The sequence below is a fragment of the Manduca sexta genome, chromosome 6, assembly GCF_014839805.1.
Source record: "Manduca sexta isolate Smith_Timp_Sample1 chromosome 6, JHU_Msex_v1.0, whole genome shotgun sequence".
In the NCBI taxonomy this organism is placed as follows: Eukaryota; Metazoa; Arthropoda; class Insecta; order Lepidoptera; family Sphingidae; genus Manduca; species Manduca sexta.
Window position 1 is genome coordinate 1809948 of NC_051120.1, and position 21841 is coordinate 1831788.

Genomic DNA, 21841 nt, shown 5'->3' on the forward strand with positions numbered 1-21841 from the left:
TTACAATTTCAGTATATTGTATCTACAACACACACTAACACATAAAAATACATTCAATATAACAATAAATATGCAACGAATATAATATCTAGAAAGTTCCGAGTGAAAATACTTTGCAAACCGTGTTTTTGTCTTAGCAATACGTGCATTTCGTAGTTATTCCACGGGCTGAATAAATTATTCTGTATGACGAGACGACCTTGCCGTTCGCCTGATGGTAAGCGATACGACCGCCCATAAACAGTAGAAACACCAACACCTTGAATTACAAAGTATTGTTTGGTATTCCACTGCGCTCGCCACCATGAGACATGAGATGTTAAGTCTCACTATGTCCAGTTACACTGGCTACAATGTCCTTCAAACCGGAACACAACAGTGACTACACACTGCTACTTGGCGGCAGAAATATACATTGCGATGGTACCTACCAGTGAATAAAACATTAACATTCATTACATTCCATAAACCGCGTATTAATTATCGAGAATAGAGTCATAGACATTTTAAAAATAAGCTATATAATGATGTGTAACAATATAATTAACCTTTTTGAAAATATTATAGATAATAATTATTAAGATGATAGTAAATTTTCCTACATATATATAACGCGTGAGTATGTTGTACCTCTTTTTAAACACATTATGCATAGGGATTGTGATTAGGTTTGATGAAACTTCATGTAAAGGAGTATAGAAAAAAAAAGTATAATTAGTGTTGCCAATATATTAAATTTCGATTACAAGACGACCAAGTATACATATATTTTTTATGTTATTTTTCCTGATAAACGTATTTCTCACATACTACCAATAACAATGATTATATGACTTTAACTTTTCAATGTCAATACTTAAAAAAAATAGTAACTCACCACACCTAAAACCATTGCTACAAAATTAATTAGAAATTAAAAACAATGTTTAATGATAATGCGTGAAAAATATCATTCGGAACTCTCTTAAAAACGAAATGACAATACAAATATTAAAAGACAAAAAATATTTTTTACAAAAGTACACAATTCTACATAGCACCATATACACTATTTACTTATATACATAAAAAAACGATAGAAAAAAAACTAAGTACAATAGAGAGATAGTATTGGCAAGATATATATTAGTTCTGGAACAGCCTGTAGTTCAATACGAGCCGGGAACAGGGGTCGCAAGTTTTAGGGATTGTTTGTAGGATATATTTTATATCCGCCCGCATAGCGACCACCGTAAACAAAGAGTTTAAATCCGCCATAGTGGCCCACAAAGTGTGTCGCGTTCCGGGATCAGCCTGTGTATATTCAGTTCCAACAGGGCGGCATAATTGTGTCGACTAACGAGGAGTAATCATCACTCATCATTCGACATTCTATTCATAAAAATTATAAAAAATCTTCAAACATTTGTTTCGGGTCTTCGACTGCGTTCGCGCGGTAAAGTAAATTCATATAAAAAAACGCGCGAATCCCGCGCTGTAATAAGAGACAAATTGAAAGCGCCCTTATGTTATTTACTTTAGCATCGTTTTTATTTTGCCAACGTGATATTGACTCATTTTTTTCTTTACTTTAATAACAAATTTACGTCATATATAAATTGTAAAATACATTTTCAGATACATATGAAACTTTAAAAATATTTTTAATAATTGTAACTAAGTAATTAGATGTCATTCATTTTTAATATTTATTACACTAATACAATAAATATCATTTTTTTATAAATGAACTTATGGTGTAACATTCTTTGAAAACGTTCATATTTAGATTAATTTGAAAAAGCGACATCTCGTGTACTATTTTTGTACTACTTAGGTGTCCACGAGTTCTTACGTATAATGCGACCAAAAAAGAAGGAACACACGTGTTTATACATCATATACTTTAAGTACGTGAATAATAAAACTTATGTTAATTGACTAAATCTCGGGGTAATCAGACATATTTTTCTAAGAGTAAAGATACAAAGTTTCTCTCATAAACGCGAGTTTGTAACACAACTGTTTGTAAAACTGTTTTGAAAATCTTCTTTCCACTTAATATGGCAGTAGGCGGTGTGATGTAAGGTAAGCGCAAAAACGGCCTAATTTTATTGTAAAAATAGGTGTTGCTTGCAGCTTCATTCGCGTGAAAAGCCTTTCTTGCTACAAAAGTCCATAAAACATTAGCTGTAGTGCGCCAGCGGCATGTATAAAAAAATAATTGAAAAAGCCCAACATTTCCCATGGGAGCAAATTACCGGAATAAAAAGCCTATGAATTAAACCAAGACATGGTGTACTCGTGTGACAAAATCCATCCAAATCGGTTCAGTTTTTGCGTTTATTTTCCTCAAACATCCAAACATTTAAAATAAATATTAAAAAAAAAGACGTTAAAAGAACTAATTTGAAAGGAAATTATATGTTATTTTTGTATTTTTTTTTTCATTTATTATTTAGACGTGGCCGTTCTTGCTTTCGCGGCAATATATTTTATTTAAGAAGAATTAATTTTTATAAATTATCACATGAATTGATAGTAAGATATAATAAACTTAACACCGCCATTTTCAATAAACGACCCTAGTCGCTTCTTAGATCTATAAAAAAAATCGAAAAATCTGATAAATGTTTTTTTTTACATGCTTCAAATGATTTTATTTTGATTGGTTCATTTTCAGAATCGGGTTGAAGATCGAGATTGAGATCGTTTATTGAAAACGGCTGATAGACGTTTGTGTCAAAAATTAAGTACATTTTATATAGTTACCGTGGTTATATATCTACTATATGTTTTGTTCTTCAAATATCAGACTTCAGTCATGGATTCGAACGACTTATATCGACAGGCAAGTGACTCGAGTATTTTAAATGTTTAAAAATAGTCTTAGAGCGAAATATAGCCATCCAGAGTACGGTCTAACATTTCCTTTGAATATCATCATAAAAATCGTAGAACAAAACTCCTTTCAATTCTCCATCTAACAGCGGGCCGTATATATTCTTTTTCATAAATCGATGCAGTATTATATTACCAATTATGGCAAACTTCGATGGCGAAAATCATACTCCAAACAAAATAAATGCTAGTACGCAGACAAATAGATTTTCCTTAATTTCCTACCACATATACCAACACTGATATTTGTTTAAATTTCTACCTAAAGTTGCCATTTTTTCATCTGGCAATTTTTCATACAATGTTTGCCGATAGATCGCGACGTCACTCGTCACTTGGATATGTTTAATACGTTACGTGGACCACGTCCCCGCCCACTGATAGAAGACATTGACCCTGGAAAAAAGGATTCATAGTAGCTATTTAAAAGAAAATAATACGTTATATACAGTATGTTGCAAAAAGAAGGTAACTTGTTTTAAATGAAGAATTATTTGCAGGTTATTGGTACATTAAGGCTGGCTTGCACAATCTCTCACTAAATATAATTAGCGCTAAACATGTTTAATAAGCCATTGTGCAAGCCAGCTTTAGTGATAAATAACAAATAACACGTCATACAATAAGGGTCAGTGTTGATACCACCATTCTACATCCCCGTGTATTTATTATGTTTTTTCACAATTATATGAGTAAATGTGCAAAAAGTAATTCAATTGAACTAAAACTACATAACGGTTTATTTCGTTATGATTTCTTAAATTTTTACTTCCGACATTTCCAAAACTTTGCAGTGATGGGCAGTCGAAGCATCGATAATAAAAAAATACACAAATTGATTACGAATAAATCCGTTAAGTACTCTAATAACGATAATAGATCAATGAAAATGCGGTACCTGGTTCTTGTGTGCGTTGTCCTGCAGCATGAGCTGCGTGATGTAGAAGGATGTGAGCGCGTTGCCGCCCAGCGCCGCCGTGTACGCGCGTACTATCGCCAGCACCTGCCGATCAACCAGATTACAGACGGCACAACTCGTGAGCACAGGGGGACAGTGGTGGGGTCGAGTAAGGGTAAGTAGACGCTTGGTATATGTAAGCCAATAGACAACGAAAAGCGACTGTGAAAATAGAAACATTGGCGCGTTGGACGTCAATCTGACCAATCACGAGTGTGCTCACCACTCGTGCCTCTATCTGTATTATCATTAACTGAACATAACAATGATAGACTATTGACCTGGTTTTGAGAATAGCGTAAGTTTTATATTTTGTAATGCAAGGTTGATAGTAAGAGTATTATATTATTATAGGTATTTTATATATTTATCTTCTTTCTGAGTGTCATATTACCGTGATGCACCTACCATGATTATCTCTGCTCCACCTTAAGGTTGACTGGTAGAGAATGCCTATGGCATTAAGTCTGCCTGTATACATTTGTATATTAAGTGCAATAAATAAGAAAAATAAAAGAGTTAATTATAAAGTACATTGCTTTTCTCAATCGCCATTCCGGTGGAATTTTAACTACGTGTTTAATATACAGGGTGGTACAAATATTAGGTATCCAGTCAACAGATACCACATTCGAATTAGTGTGTACAGTACCTCGCAGCGTGAAGGTGTGCAGGAAGCCGCTGAGGCCGCCGAGCTCGCGCACGGCGGTGGTCTCGCGCACGAACAGCAGGCGCAGCGCGCAGATGCGACGCGTGGCCGCCGCGCCGCACGCGCCGCTCAGCGTGCTCAGCGACACGCAGCGCGGGGGCTGGGGGGACATTTATTAAATAAAACGTGGGCACATACAATACTTATTGTAGGTAGCTAGTGTCAGACTCGAGTCTAGCGGGTAAGTCCACACGTAAAGAGAGTTTATTAGCACAGAGTAAAAGTACAATACACACAAGAGTAGAAGAAACACGCACTACAAGAAATAAGGAGAGAAAATAAAGAGAAAGTCTACAGCGAAACGAAACGAACAAAATACTATGATCGGTACTATATTTGGCAAATACGTGGGGTCTGCGCGCGAGTCGTGGTGGAGAAGACGTAGGTGCGCGTACGAAAGTCCCCGCCCGACTGGCGTACATGCGGGCCAGCGGGGCGCCGAAGGGGAAGGGTTGGCGGAGCGCGGGGGTGAGGGCGCGCTCGCGACGTACCTACTGGCGGCCGCGCGTGGCCGTGCACCTACATACATACCTACCTCGGTATAGTATTTAATTATAGATTTATTCATTACAGAATTAATAAATATAATATTTAAAGGAAATAAATGTACCACGATACCACTGTAAAAAAACTGAATTTGCCCCAGGATAAACTAAATTCGCATTACACAAGCTTAGCTCCTTAGACATCCATGAATGTAAAGGTAATTCATATAATATTCCTCCAAAAAGGTCCAAAGGTTACAAAACAAATTATCCTCGTGTGTATTTAAGAATATAAATAAAACAAAATCGCTATGTTAAGAATTCAAGGACGTGAAGAAATAAAATAAATGCAGTAATCAAATTGCTAACAACAAAAAAAAAATTAGATTAGATTTCTAATAAGATTTTACTATTATGACGATCAGTTATGAGTCTATATAACTCAATTCCTACCCTATTCTCTTTTGCAACTTATGTAAAATGTAATTATCATTAGAACAATTTGCAAACCGCATTTATGCATATTGTTGATAGCGGCGATAACCTAGTTGGGTGTGGAACGAACTGCCAAGACGAATATCCGCAGATTCAAATCCCACACACCTCTGACTTTTCTAAAATCATGTGTGTATTCTTTGTGAATTTATCGTTCGCTTAAACAGTGAAGGAAAACATCGTGAGGAAACCTGCACATCTGAGAAGTTCTCTATAGGAATTTCGAAGGTGAAGTCTACCAATCCGCACTAGACCAGCGTGGTGGACTAAGGCCTAATCCCTCTCAGTAGTAGAGGAGGCCCGTGCTCAGCAGAGGGCAAGTATATAATACAGGGCTGATATTATTATTATTATATATATTTATACATTTTGACTGCCTCGGTGGCGTAGTTGTATTGCACGTCCGGTACAATAGCGCTCTGAGGTCCTGGGTTCGAATCCCGGGTCGGGCAAAGTGATATTTGGGTTTTTCTGCTCAGTATCAGCCCGGAGTCTGGAATTTGTGCCCGATATGGCGATAGGCTCGCCCCCTATCACATCATGGGACGGAACATACTTGGCGAAAAATGGGTGCCCTAGTTACACCTCTGCATACCCCTTCGGGGATAAAATGCGTGATGTTATGTATGTATGTATGTATATATATTTATACATATTAGTAATGTGTTGTGTCAGATTCCCTTTTGGAAAATGTCATCCTTCATCACTGATGATTACAAACCTGTCCGTTGCTAGATTTCTCCTCGACCTCGACCTGCTGGTTGTTGTTCCTTACGAGCTGTTCTTCATCCAGAGCGAAGATGTCGTCGTCGGTGTCGCCTCCACCACTCGTGTGGTTAGTCGTCTCTCCATTTTCAGTGGCTGGTTCCGGTTTTGACGGATCTACTAGGGGTATCGCCGTACCGTACACCACTAGTTGAATTTCATCCTTGAAAAAAATAATTGTTAGGATTATACCACGCACTTTTAAGCCTAGTCAGATTAAAAAAAAATATTGTATGTATATTGTATTAAAAAAAATATGTATGTAGTATCAAAATTTTTGATCCCATTTATTTGCAACACCTTGTATTTTGAATATAATTAGTATAATTTTTGGGACATGTATAATGCAACTGTTTAGCTTGTGGATAAGAATATTGGAAATAATATGTTGCGTTTTTAGGAGAGATAACTAAAATTAATAATAGTTTAAAAAAATTCACTTGTTACTTATAGTTTATTTGTAATTGTTATATATAATTTTTGAGCATTAGGTGTCGACAAACGTAAATAATATGATTTGTGTGCGGGTATGAGTGTGACAAGGTGCGCACCTCGGGCAGCTCGAGGTGGAAGCGCGTGGGCGCGAGTGCGCAGGGCCGCAGCCGCCGCAGCTTGTAGGCCGCCGCGTCCAGCGCGCGCGCCGCCACGCGCTCGGCGCCCGCGCTGCTGCCGCCGCCCGCGCCCGCGCCCGCGCCCGCCCGCGCGCGCCACACCTGCTCGATGACGCAGCCGTACTTATATACGAGGTGTGTTCAAAAAGTATAGCGAATTTTGAATTTTCGCGGGTTACGTATATTCGAATTTCCATTTTTTATGTGGCGTTATGTTGGTAATTTATGCTGACAATTTCGGCCATTTTGTATGTTCAGTTAATTGTTGACAGCTGCTTTGCTTGCACATGTTTTGGTTTGTCTCCGATTTTCGAAACAGCATCGCATGAACATTGCTAATGAGATGTTGGAATCTGTCCGCAACAACCCAAATTTGCTCCAGAGGGTCATAACTGGTGACGAATCGTGGGTTTATGGTTATGACGTGGAAACCAAAGCTCAATCATCTCAATGAAAGCTGCCCCACGAAACGAAACGAAACACGAAACTGAAGAGGCCCATGAAAGGACGACGCTGCGCCACGATAGACGAGATAAAGACCGCATCGAAGGAGGAGCTGAACAAGATACAAAAAAAAAATGATTTTTTGAAGTGCTTCGAAGATTGGAAAAAAACGTTGACACAAGTGTTTAATATCCCAGGGAGATTACTTTGAAGGGGACAAAACAGATATTCACGAATAAATAAATAATTTTTGAAAATACACAAAATTCGCGATACTTTTTGAACACACTATGTACTTACTCATGGCGGTAATCAACGTTCAACTCAGGAAGGGGGCAAATCTCAAAATTGTATGGGGATGGAGAGGGAAGTTACTTTCGTATAGGTAGTAGCAATAATTCAACACATTACACAAGTAGATACATAAAAATATATACTTGTGTTGCACAGTATACTATACATTGGCCCCCCACAACTCTTCGTGTGTGCTCACGACTCGTGCCGCTATGCATACTACGGTTAATTCGAACCCGTTACCTGTGCGAATGCGTGCGGCGGGTCTGCGCGCGGGGTCATATCGCCGCAGAACACACGCGCATGCGCACGACGCTGCGCCAGCGAACGCGCCGTCTCCACCTAAAAACAACAAGTATATTACTCAATACTATTGTTTAACTTTGATATATATTAAAAAGTAAAAAATCTGCTAAAAAAAATATACATCGATCAAACTATGCGCTTATTGGAACAATGATTTTGTAATTTTAACTATTTTGGTTAAGATAATTATGCTCTATTGCAATTTACGAATTGTATACGATAATTGATTACCCACATTAGGCAATAATCACGGTCGCTAAAGTAGAAGCGGGATGTATCCAATATTCAGGGCCGGTATTATTAAAATAAAAATGATGTAAACTTACATCTTCCGCCTCGTCCAATTCAAGTACGCACGCGTCCTTATCGGCGCACAGATCTAGCGCGGGCGCATCTTCGCCGTCCACTTCCGGTAGCGCGCCGTTCGTGTTATGGTCTACGCCACCTTCAGATAAAAACACCAAGATATAGGCACATTTTGAGCTGGGCTCTCTATAAATTGACGCTTAGACTATCTGCAGAGAAGACCAATGTTTTTTATCAATAACTACTACAGAGATCTTTTTCTTTTTTTTATTGCTTTGAATGACGAGACGAACTTGCCATTCGCCTAATGGTTGGCGATACGACCGCCCATAAACACCTTTAATTACAAAGTATTGTTTGGTATTCCACTGCGCTCGCCAACCTGAGACATGAGATGTTAGGTCTCATTATGTCCAGTAGTTACACTGACCACAATATCCTTCTGAACACAACAGTGACTAGGCACTGGTGCTTGGCGGCACAAATAGACGATAATTATATATTGTATATTCGAAACAAATATTGAATAAATTTGAGTTAACTGCGTCACCTATATCGTATCCGTTGGCAGCTTTATTTGCAGTGAACGAGTCCCACAACGCTTTCTGTATGTCCACAGCATCTTTGTCGTTTTCCGAGGCCTAAACATACAGAAAAAGTTTTATAAATTGTTGACTACCCTCTTACTTTTAAAACAAAAACATATCATCCTCCAAAAGGGTAGTTAGGTATAAAATCAGGGCATCCACTTATGTGTTCCATCCCATGATGTGATAGAGGCCGAGCCTATTTCCATTAAGATCGGACATTCCAGACTTCAGGCTGACACTGAGCAGAAAATCCAACTTTGCCCATCAGATTCGAACTGGTCTCGTAAGACCAAATGAACAACAGTGAGTATTATAAAGTCTAAAATTTATAGTCAATACAGCATCATTTGTTCTGAAAGTTGGTATACCATGTCCCACACAATGGTGCAAGGTTTACGCTGGCATTTATAAATGGCTACCAAAAGGACATTAAATTCTGGTGCGCTTAGTCAAAGGCGCAGTGGTCTTTGAGATTTGGTTTTGGAGCATGTTCTTTAGCTATATCACCGCGGCCACGAACACTTATCGTGTTAAATTATTTCTGTTTCATACTTTCTTTGTTTGTGATACTAGGTGGTATGGAAGTCTTACCTTAATTCTAGGCGGCGTTGGAGGCGGTAGCGCTGCTAATCTGACTGCAGTGCCGCTGGCTAGAGCCATCACACATCGCTCGCCTACAGCTATTTGTGTTTGCAACGAGAATAGTGCGTTTGCACCCTGTGATATAAAATAGTGATTATAGATAGATATTTGTTACAGAAAGTGGAAAGTTATTGATGTATATTGTATTGATGTTGTATGTATATATATATATATATATATATATATATATATATATATATATATATATATATATAAATTAAGTAATATAATTAGGTGAACCAAATGTTTTTATTGAAAGTTTGAGAATACATATTTTTTTTAAATTAGTCATGTTACACAAAGATAATATTGTGTTCCTTATTTTTTTAAGTCTATCAAATACTTTCATTGATTGGGTTTAAAACATTGCACCTATTTTCAAGTAACAGCCTATGAATTAACATTTGACCTATATAAGAAAAAATATAAAATAACTTGTGAATGAAGAATGAAATAAAGAACGAACGAGTGAACGAATGAATGAACAAACGAACAAATGTGCGAATGAATTCAGGCGGCGGTCGATGCGGCTACAATTGGGGTTGCGACAGTCGTTGAGAGAATCCGGCAACTGGGACTCGAGGTGGCGCTGCACAAATCCGAGGCCATGTGCTTTCATGGCCGGGGGAACGCGCCACCTCCGGGTCTCCAGATCACGGCAGGGGGGGTTCACATCGGCGTCGGGTCGACGATGAAGTACCTGGGACTCGTCCTCGACAGCCGATGGAACTTCAAGGAGCACATCCGCCTTTTGGCTCCCAGGTTGGTAAAATTCACCTGCATAATGCGGCGTCTTTTGCCAAACTTGGGGGGGGGGGGGGCAAATGCTCCCTGCCGGAGGCTCTACGCAGGAGTCGTGCGGTCCATGGCCCTGTACGGTGCCCCCGTATGGTCCGCAGCTGTGGCGCGGCGGCAAGGCCGCTTTCTGAACGCGCCACAAAGAGCGATGGCCATACGGCTGATACGGGGATACCGCACGATCTCCTGCGAGGCGGCGGGCCTCCTTGCCGGACTACCGCCATGGGGTCTCGAGGCGAAGGTCCTTGCGTCACTGTATGTGTGGCGCGGGGAGGCGCAGAGCCGGGGCGTAGCTCCGCTACCGCGACAAATTGCCGCGCGGCGGACGGAGCTCCGGCAGAACCTCATGGCGGAATGGCGACAACGACTGTCGCAACCCTTGGCTGGGCACGCCACGATAGCGGCGGTAAGTCCCCTCTTCGAGGTGTGACTGACGAGACGTCACGGCGTCCTCTCATTCCGGACGACGCAGGTACTGACCGGTCACGGCTACTTCGGCAGGTACCTGTATCGGATCCGGGTGGAGGATACGCCCGCGTGTTTTTACTGTGCGGATCGGCCGGAGGACACGGTGGAGCATACGGTGGAGGTGTGCCCAACTTGGGCTGAGCACCGCCGTGTTCTCACAACGGCCATCGGTGGCGGAGACCTCTCGCGTCGGGGCCTGGTAGAAGCCATGCTCCGGGGCGAGAGAGAGTGGGACGCAGTCACCTCCTTCTGCGAGGACGTGATGCTCGCAAAGGAGGTGGCGGAACGGATACGGCGCCAAAGCGCCCAACGTCCCATCCGCCACGGCAGACGCGGGCGTCGAACGTCTGCTGAGGATCGTCGGCCTCCGTAGGCGCGGACCGTCGGGTGACGAGCATTGGGTAGCTCGTCGCCCGAAACACCCCAACGGCCCGTGTGTACGGCGCGTAGTGTTCCACGCACGCCTCGAAGAGCAGTGTCAGTGTGATTTGCGGGGCCCTTTAGAGCCGGTGCCTGCCTAGGTCTCAATGCCACCGGATCTTGGACCTAGGCACATAGGCAAAGGATGGGAACACCGTAGGTTTTTAGTCAGTAAAAGTCTGACACGCCTTCCCGCCCATCCCAAGGCGGGAGATAGTCAACTGATGATTTACCTACGTAAAAAAAAAAAAAAAAAAATGTGCGAATGAATGAATGAGCGAGTAAACGAATGAACGAATGAATGAATGAAATGAGTGTGTCACCGACCTGCATGCGCAGCTTGGCGAGCAGCAGCTTGTGCAGCTCGTACTCGAGGAAGGGCAGCTGGTCCGAGATGTCGCGCGCGCCGGGCTCCGCCGCCGGCGGCGCGCGCCGCACGCGGGCCGCTGCAACACCACACCACATGGATTTTTTATTTGATTTACTCCTTGAAAAGAAGGCAAAGTCAGCCATACAGCCTAGTCTGTCTTATCTTTTATACGTCTTCTTTATTATAATTTAAAGGCCAGAGCCATGTCTGTAATATTCTTAAATTATAAGGCCGAAGCCATGTCTGAAATACATACCGTGGTGTACGTACAGCTAAACCATTCTACTTTCTACTGAAATGGCTACCCCACACCTATCACTATTTATGTGTTGTACGAAAACAGAATTCAATCTGCTTTAGTTTCGGCCGAAATCTAAACCGAATTTTCGAACGGTCTCACTGTTGCATCCTAACTACATTTCAATTTTCGGTGTAGCTATAAGAGTTCTTACACATTCAACATACGGCTGATGTTGTTTTAAGATCAGATATTTTTTATCAAACGCATCAACGCAATATATGCATCGGTGATGTTTTTTTATAAACAATATTATATCGAAATTACTGAATTCTTCGTTCAAGTTAAAAATATCTGAAGACAAAAAAAATCAGCAGTTGGAAGAACAAATCACATGTAACATAATATTCTATTCACCAAATGTATATGTAGGTGCGAATGCCGCGATAGTGCAGGACGCTACAATTTTATCGATATTTATTTGGCTTACCAGGCCTTCTCTTAACACGAGCTGCTGTGAAATGAAAATTATTCTGTTTGATATTTACTTGATCGCTGTTATATCGATAAAAAATTATCGATACTTCGATCACTTTGTCATTAGTTATTACAAAATTAAAATCATCTTCCAATTTACTATACTTATATCTAATACAGAATTAGCATATCGATATTCCTATCGATTAAAGTTAAATACAGTAATCGGCATAAATCATGAGCACAGATAAGGGGCCGTTCAAGTATTACGTAACGTAATTTGGGAGGATATTGTAAAACGTTACCATGCGTTACAGGGGCGGGAGGGGGGTTTCGTACAAAGCGTTATGTAACATTGTTTGTTTTTTATTTTAAAACAATAACAAAGGTATTTTAGGGACTTTCCGGTATTTTGCGTAAAATAATTATGAATATTAGAAAAAAAGTCTAATTATAAGTACATAACTTTTGGAGCGAGGGCGGGCGGGCGCGCACAGGAAAACGTTATGGGGCGTTACAGGGGGGGGGGGGGGGGTCAAAAATCTTCAAAAATGCATTACGTAATACTTGAACGGCCCCTAAACAGTGGCGGGGACGAGCGAGCGTACGTACTAATTGACGGGAGTATAGGTAGCATGGCACGTGCAAGCCAATAGACAACGAGCATCAACTGAGGGACCAATCACGTGAAATATCGGCATGTTGGACGTCAAACTGGGGGAATGGGGGAGAACGGATATAACATCTTTCCGACCCCAACTGTCATCCTCACCTGCACGCGCAAATTTATACAAATTTGCGGCGGCAGCTCTTGAGCTACCGCGGTCCCCCTGCTAGATAACTGACGAGGCACTGGCGACCGAGCAATGGCGGTATAACCATACACCCTATCAGGAAACTGATCAGATGAGGTTTCAGCAACCTTGGAGCTTAAATAACTCCAAAAAGGTCTGGTGCAGAAGGCAAGGGGAAACCACTGCAACTATCATCCCGAGAAAGTCATCATGCAGATAAAAAGAAATGGATCACGTTTGCCACGTGAGCCGGCTAGCAACCGGCGCCGCGATGCGTCCGGGGCGCGCGGTGAGAAATGGACTACCCGCCTTGTAGAAGCGGGGAACCAGGCTTCTCATGGAAATTCTGCTACTGGAAATCCCATCAAGTTACGTAAAATCCAGAAGATAGGTACGTGGAACGTACGTGGCTTGCTGCAAACTGGGAAATTGAACATCCTCGAACGAGAATTAATCCGATGTGACCTGAATGTTTGCGGACTGGCCGATACCCACTGGAGAAAAAACGGTCATTTTCTCACCGATACCCATGCCATTTACTTCTCTGGGAACGATAACAGTAGCCGAAATGGAGTAGCAATAGTAATACCAAAACATCTAAGAAACTGTGTATTGGGTTACGAGCCAATTAGTGACCGTGTAATCACTATGAAACTGAAAGCATCGCCTGTAAACTTGAATCTCATACAGGTTTATGCTCCTACGAGTTTGGCTCAACCGGAAGATATTAAAAACTTCTACTCGGAATTGGAAAATACCATCACAAAAATGCCCAATAGAGAGCTACTGCTAATCATGGGCGACTTCAACTCCAAAATTGGAGCAAACTCCCGACAGCTCAGCAACAGCGTAGGAAACTTTGGACTTGGGATACGCAACGAAAGTGGTGAACGCTTAATACAATTTGCTGACGAGAACAACCTAGTCATAACAAATAGTTTATTTCAACATCATCCACGAAGATTGTACACATGGACGTCGCCAGGGGGTACCTATCGTAACCAAATTGACTATATCCTGGTTCGATCACGCTGGCGAACGTCTATCCTTAACGCTCATACGTTGCCTGGTGCAGACTGCGGATCGGACCACGAACTTCTGATAATCAGGCTAAGACTGAAATTAACAGCTGCAAGAATTATCTACAAACAAGACAATGCGGAAGTTGGGGATATCGAAAGATTCACTACTGCTATAGATAAAAACTGGGCAGATTGGGTGAATGTAAACCAAAATGAAGCAACACCAGAAACACTGTGGAACCAGGCAAAACATCTTATCGAAAAAGCAATCGCAGACTCTAAGCTGCCAACTGAATCACATAAACGACAACACTGGATGTCAGATAGTACTCTTGCTTTAATTGAAGACCGACGGCAGAAAAAGGCGAAGGGAGTAGACATTAGAAAACTTAACAAGTTGTCTGCCCAAATTCAGACTAACTGCAGGCGAGATCGCAATTCATACCTTCGTAAAATATGTGAAGAGGTCGAAAAACATGCAGGAAAATACGAATCCAGAGATCTTTATCGTAAAATTCGTCTTATCACAAAAACTGTACCCGCTAAGACCTGGGCTATTAAGAATGAGAATGACGAATTGATGACAGAGTTGGATCAAATTTCGGAAACATGGAAGGGATACTGTCAGTCGCTGTTTCAGGATCCGCAATCAAGTTGTTTTCCAAAGACAGATCCGAGTAATGAAGATTTGGAGCCAGATATTCTTCTGTCTGAAGTAAGAGCCGCTATAAAGCATCTAAAAACAAGTAAAAGCCACGGGCAGAGATAGAATCCCGATCGAAACTATAAAGGCTATGGGCAAACGTGGTGACCACGTATTTCATGCCATTTGCAATAAAGTTTGGAGCACAGGCATATGGCCCACAGAGTGGACGCACACGGTTTTTACTCCCCTACATAAAAAGGTTCCACGAAGATATGTAGCAACTACCGCCTCATTGCTCTAATATCACACGCTAGCAAAATTTTGTTACATATTCTGAATGAACGACTGAAAGCATATTTGTCCAAAGAAATTGCACCAGAACAAGCCGGATTTGTGAAGGGGAAGGGCACTCGAGAACAGATTCTTATTGTTCGCCAAATTATTGAGAAGGCTCGGGAATTCAACAAGCCAACATATATCTGCTTTGTGGATTTCTCAAAAGCATTTGATTCAGTGAAATGGCCGATTTTATGGAAAACACTACTGGACATGGGCACACCGAAACATCTCGTGCACCTTCTAAGGCGCCTGTACGAAGAAGGAACTGCATCAGTACGGACAGATAACATCTTATGCAAGAATTTTCATCCCAGTGCTGGTGTCCGTCAAGGGTGTATAATATCGCCGCTCTTATTCAACATATACACTGAAATTATAATGCGTATTGTCCTGGAGAATTGGACAGATGGGGTTACAGTTGGCGGCTACAAAGTCGCGAATTTGCGCTACGCAGACGATACCACGCTTTTTTGCGTCAAGTGCGCACCATATGGAAGAGCTGCTTTCTAAAATGGAGCAAGTGAGCCTTGAGTTCGGATTACGCATAAACCGCAGCAAGACCAAAATAATGATCATAAACCGAAAAACTAATAATTCGCCAGAAGTTACTGAGATTGCGAACTGCAAAGTAGAACAATCGTACATATATCTTGGCGCTTTGATCACAAACAATGGTGGATGCGTGGACGAAATTAAAAGGCGTATGGGAATTACTCGGACCGCAATGGACAAAATGAAGAGAATATGGCGAAACAGAAACATCACTAAAGCCACAAAGATCAGGCTCGTACGAACTCTAATTTTACCCATATTCCTTTACGCTGCAGAAACGTGGACTCTGAGAGAGACTGAAAAGAAGAAGATAGATGCTTTAGAAATGTGGTGCTGGAGAAGAATGCTTGGGGTGTCGTGGACTGAATTTCGAACAAATACCTCGATACTTCAAGAACTCGGCATCAAGCAGCGTCTATCCGCCTTAGTACAGTCTCGCGTACTCGCTTTCTTCGGACACATTTCTAGGAGAGGTGACCAGTCTGTGGAACGTGTTGTCGTCCAGGGCAAGGTTGAAGGCACTCGACCGCGAGGAAGGACTCCTATGCGCTGGACCGATCAAGTTAAATCTGCCGTGGACCGTCCCGTACATGAATGCACCAGAATTTCCTCTAACAGAGAGATATGGCGTAAGATCATGAGGCGTATTGCATCTGCTCCAGAAAACTCTACATGACGACCACGACCACTCTGTCAAGAGTGTTACGACTAAGAAGAAGGACGTCAAACTGACCAATCACGAGTGTGCTCACGATTCGAACCCCTATCTATAAAGGTACTAGCAAAGGTAGGGTAAATGCAATTTTTTATTTTGAACTAAGCTATTCAGGGGCAAAAATACAGTAGTTATATATTTTGTAAATTTCTTACCAACAGCGGTGAGTGTGATCGCTTTTCCGTAGGAGACCAATTTGTTTGGTTTTGAGCATGTTGCCAACAAAACGGCTGGCACTCTTGCTCGTCTGCGATATACAGAAAATTTTAAATTACTTGCTTACATTATCGATTCTAGTTTGTTACTTAAAATCACTATATTATAAAGTATAGACGTAGTTTTTATATCGATATAGTATTTAAATATACCGATATTCATTTATAGTATCGAGTCTAGATTAGGGACAAAAAAGGCGTGAATTCTTCAATCGAAAACACTTCAGAAATATTCTAAATTGTGAGTTGCGCTTTATATTTCCATAAGGTCAGCTACATCGTATCACGTGGCGTGTGCGAATCAAAGCTCGACAGGTGTTTTACTTGCACACTGTAGACGCAAACTTATAATTCTCCAAATAAAAAACAAAACTAGGATAGACTAAACTAAGATAGATTTAAAATCGTTCTGACCTCCAAGATAACGGCATTGCCTAGTTTGGGGCTCCCTGCTAAATATTGTTTTAGAAGTTCACAAACAATTTAATGCATGTCAAATCTCATGTGAAAATATGTTGCCGTTTAATGTTGTACCAAATAAAGTTTATTGATTAATAAAAAAAATCCAATGAAAATTACAGTATCGACAAATACAATTTCCAATCAATGTACGTTTCAATATCAACAGTGTTGTTAAATATTGAAGGTCTTTCTGAGCATTATGACACTTAACATTTAACGTATTAGGTGTTTCAACATAACAGTGTTGTTAAATATTGAAGGTCTTTCTGAGCATTATGAGACTTAACATCTAACGTATTAGGTGTTTCAACATAACAGTGTTGTTAAATATTGAAGGTCTTTCTGAGCATTATGAGACTTAACATCTAACGTATTAGGTGTTTCAACATAACAGTGTTGTTAAATATTGAAGGTCTTTCTGAGCATTATGACACTTAACATCTAACGTATTAGGTGTTTCAACATAACAGTGTTGTTAAATATTGAAGGTCTTTCTGAGCATTATGACACTTAACATCTAACGTATTAGGTGTTTCAACATAACAGTGTTGTTAAATATTGAAGGTCTTTCTGAGCATTATGACACTTAACATCTAACGTATTAGGTGTTTCAACATAACAGTGTTGTTAAATATTGAAGGCCTTTCTGAGCATTATGAGACTTAACATCTTATGTATTAGGTGTTTCAACATAACAGTGTTGTTAAATATTGAAGGCCTTTGTGAGCATTATGAGACTTAACATCTTATGTATTAGGTGTTTCAACATAACACTGTTGTTAAATATTGAAGGCCTTTCTGAGCATTATGAGACTTAACATCTTATGTATTAGGTGTTTCAACATAACAGTGTTGTTAAATATTGAAGGCCTTTGTGAGCATTATGAGACTTAACATCTTACGTATTAGGTGTTTCAACATAACAGTGTTGTTAAACATTGAAGGCCTTTCTGAGCATTATGAGACTTAACATCTTACGTATTAGGTGTTTCAACATAACAGTGTTGTTAAATATTGAAGGCCTTTCTGAGCATTATGACACTTAACATCTTACGTATTAGGTGTTTCAACATAACAGTGTTGTTAAATATTGAAGGCCTTTCTGAGCATTATGACACTTAACATCTTACGTATTAGTGTGGTCCACCTCCCTTACCTGCACCCCCCACAAGTGGAGAGCTCGGCGCGGTAGGGCCCCGCCCCAGGCGAGTACGGCACGTGCGCCACCGAACACGACTCCGCCTCTAGCTCATCTATGGCGTTCTTTGAACCGCTCGACGCTGCAAACATCAATTAATCATCATCATTAGCTATAAGACCACTGCCGAACGAAGGCTTTCCTTTAAATTCTCCGACCTGTTAGAGGCGGTCTACATTCAGGACGTTCGTGGGCCATTAATTAGCTGTTTTAATTTATTGATTATAATCATTAGGTCTAGTATATATTAATAGATGATCGGCCAAAATCATTAAAAGCCCCTTATCGATATCTTTAGGAACTTTATTATCTTTTATTTTAATAGTCCTATGTAGTTGTGTTATCTTGTAGGTATAATATGGTGTACGTCAATTGCAATATGCTTAAATTTTTATTTCTGAAGTGTGAGTTGGGTTGATTTGGCAGAAAATTGAGTTTCAACTAGAAAAATATAAGTTAACTATAATATAACAATGTAAACTCGTAACGAGGTCGTGCTGCGTTATCTTCTTGACATTAGCGTGGAATGGTATTCTGTATGCCAATTATTATTGTCTTTTTTAGACGTGTAAGACAAAGTAACCCCACTGCACCTGATGGTAAGAGTGGGGTCAAATAGAGTGTCGACTGATGAAAGATGATTACCCCTCATTAGTCGGCACAATTATGCCGGCCTGTTAGAACCGGATATACACAGCCTGATCCCAGAACGCGACACTTACATGGGCCACTATGGCGAGTTTTAACACCTTGTGTACGGTGTTCGACATTCGGGCGGATATGAAATATATCCTACAACCAGCAAACGCGACCCAGTGCAACATGCTTGTTACGCACTGTCAAAATAATGTGTTACACAGTAAATAAGGACCCAAATTCATCTTGTAAATAAATCAAAATATCATCTTTAACGATAAAATTTTTGACTGATCCATTTTCGATCGATCTGAAGATAGCAGTTGTGATAGCTTATTGATTTCGATAATAAGTAGAAAAAATTGGGTTTCGTCAGCAATGAGCGAAGGTAAAATATCGTACCATTGTTTCCATCGACCTCAGCATTGAAGTCACAATCCAGGTTGATCACTACAGCGGTTCCAGAAGCTGATAGTACACACACGTCCTCACTGTAAGCAAATAGTTATTTAATTATTACTCATTATAAAGTTTAAAATCTAATGTTACGGTATGAAGTTAAATTTAAGTGGTAATTAGCATTATTTTTAGTAATAGTATTTAGTATGTAAGTCAGAAATTTAGTCGTGTGGTTATTAATGTATTTAATATATCTTTACAATCAACTATTATTTTTTTATTTTTTATAGTAACTAATTTAAGTCTACTTTTAGTTTATGTGATATATGAATGGATATATAAATAATTAGGTGTCGCTCAAAAAGCCTTGCCCGTTACAAAAGCTACTAAATCATTGTAGCAACCTATAGCGCCATCTATTGAAATAATCGGATTAAAAAGTATATTTTTCTTATAGGAACAAATTACCGGTTTATATGTTAATCCGGGACACAGTCTATTCGTGTACCAAATTTCATGGAAATTTATTTAGTGGTTGTTGCATTAACTTGTACCAATTGTCGAGCCATTATCGTATAGTGTAAGACGCAGTGCGAGAGCTGACCAGATGGCGGCGGAGTCTGCGTAGGCGACGACGGCGTTGCAGCGCAGCGCGCGGGCGTGCGCTCGCAGTTCGGTGCGCAGCTCGGCCCACCACGCGCCGCGCGCGCCGCCCTCCGTCTCCGCCAGCTTCACCGAGCGCGCGCACACCGTGCCGCCTGCACGCACACACACACACACACACATTACGCCATCATAGCGTATGTACCAGCGAAAACTGCAGCTCCTTAAAAACTAACTAGCTCATCATCTATCATCATATCGGACAATCCGGACTAGGCTAATAGTTTCGGATTCTATCGCGGTTTTAGTATTTTATTTTCTCCGGACGTTTCGAATTGAGTTTACGGATGAACAACACCTTAGTCCCCCCCATGACCATGAAGGCTGCAAAGTCTTCGAAACGTCGGGAGAAAATAAAATACTAAAACCGCGATACAATCCGAAAATTAGTTTAATTTCAATGTCTAACATTCGCGTAAACATAAGAAATCATTAGGCTAATACAGAGCAAAAAAGCCTAACCTCATTATGCCCGACCCAGAAAGTTCAGAGCGGTGTCGTACCGCACACGCGATACAACTATCAAGGCAGTCATATATTAATTACTGTAGTCCTGTATACATATACCTTCTTCTGTACCTTATCGTGATAAAATTTTAGTGGAAACTATGCTGGATTTTGTTAATTTTTATTGTGTATATTCAGTTGTAAGTGTTCTGTTTGTTTCCCAAGTACTAAATAAATAAATAAATATTCGCTATGATTTTCTAAAGGGCGAATACAACTCTGTCACACGAACGCTATCGAACATGTAGGAACAATTTACCGAAAGCAAACTAGCATACCGGTTAACCCCCTTAGAATGTGCCAAAAACCACAGCTCGTTAGTCGATATCGTTTAATTTAGATGCTTGTGATTAAATTTGATGCCCACGACATTAAGTCCGCCTGTATACTATGTGTACAAAATGTAAATAAATAAATTAACCGACATGCTAATTTCACATATCGATATTATATATTTAATCGAACGAATATATTACCAATATTTGAATATATAAATCCTACTTCATATATCTGGACAGTTATCTCACCTATATGCACAATGAACCCTGGTGGAAACTCCGTCATTGTGAGGAACGGGTACTCGAGCATGTCCAGATTATTGCTGTTCATCGACGGACGCAAGATGGCGCCGCCGCCGCTACCTACGTTACCCGCCGACGTGTTCAGAGAACCTCCTGTAAACGGTTATATAAGTATAATAAGACTGAAATGCTTCACACTTGCAATTATCGATACAAATGAATTACCCGTCAAGCCATAAATGATGGGATATTTAGCTTTATTGGAATGATCATGTATGGGGAGGACTATTTAGTCTATACCTTTTTACATCTAAAAGCTTTCCTATTTCTTCACTTTAAAATTCAGATAATTGGATGTCAGTGAAATATGAATACCCGTATTTTTAAACAAAAACAGTGCAAATAACGTAGTTGAATGGGAACATAAGTGCCCTATAATATCTGAAGGTTATCAACATCAAGATTTGCTGAGATATGCTGTGCTAAGTTCATTCTATAATTTCCATGCTGAGCTGAGAAATGATAACTGCAAGTACGAACTATATCAACTAACCAACCTGGCAGATGGGGTTTTGCATATGTGCAAGCTGGCGTACAAGGCAGTGGTTCCACGGTAGTTAATACTAATGGAAAATTTACGCAAAACGGTGCAGAATGTTAAGTTTGTTTCCTCCATTATGTGTGAAAAGGGAAATTAATGAAAGCGCAGCACAACACAGAACAGCATAGCTTAATGTTGACTGACCGTAATGAATATAGCTATATTATAGCCTATATGGACTCTGTTTTCATAGAAGAAAAAACTTCTTACCATTCAAAAAACCATTACCTGTAAAATGTTGATTTTTAAAATAATTTAAAAAACATACTTTAAAGACCTAATCGATATTATAATAAATAATTGCCATCCTATAGC

General features: G+C 40.2%; 1 protein-coding gene across 3 annotated transcripts in view; it reads right to left on the reverse strand.

Annotated features, from left to right (window-relative positions):
• Positions 1-21841, reverse strand: part of LOC115440968 — a 36981-nt gene continuing 15140 nt past the window's right edge. The window contains exons 8-23 of one of the 3 annotated variants that reach the window (XM_037446697.1): positions 21737-21754; positions 20932-21078; positions 19839-19992; positions 19238-19326; positions 18158-18281; positions 16480-16571; positions 11499-11617; positions 9435-9560; positions 8804-8894; positions 8274-8392; positions 7885-7983; positions 6844-7005; positions 6249-6455; positions 4491-4647; positions 3779-3883; positions 1-3276 (exon numbers count right to left, since the gene is read on the reverse strand). In XM_037446697.1, the coding sequence (XP_037302594.1) occupies positions 3212-3276; positions 3779-3883; positions 4491-4647; positions 6249-6455; positions 6844-7005; positions 7885-7983; positions 8274-8392; positions 8804-8894; positions 9435-9560; positions 11499-11617; positions 16480-16571; positions 18158-18281; positions 19238-19326; positions 19839-19992; positions 20932-21078; positions 21737-21754 (1874 nt within the window). In that variant the 3' untranslated portion in view covers positions 1-3211. Of the gene's footprint in view, positions 3277-3778; positions 3915-4490; positions 4648-6248; positions 6456-6843; positions 7006-7884; positions 7984-8273; positions 8393-8803; positions 8895-9434; positions 9561-11498; positions 11618-16479; positions 16572-18157; positions 18282-19237; positions 19327-19838; positions 19993-20931; positions 21079-21736; positions 21755-21841 lie in introns of all 3 variants that reach the window. The other 2 variants (XM_037446701.1, XM_037446707.1) reach the window with 2 other exon arrangements.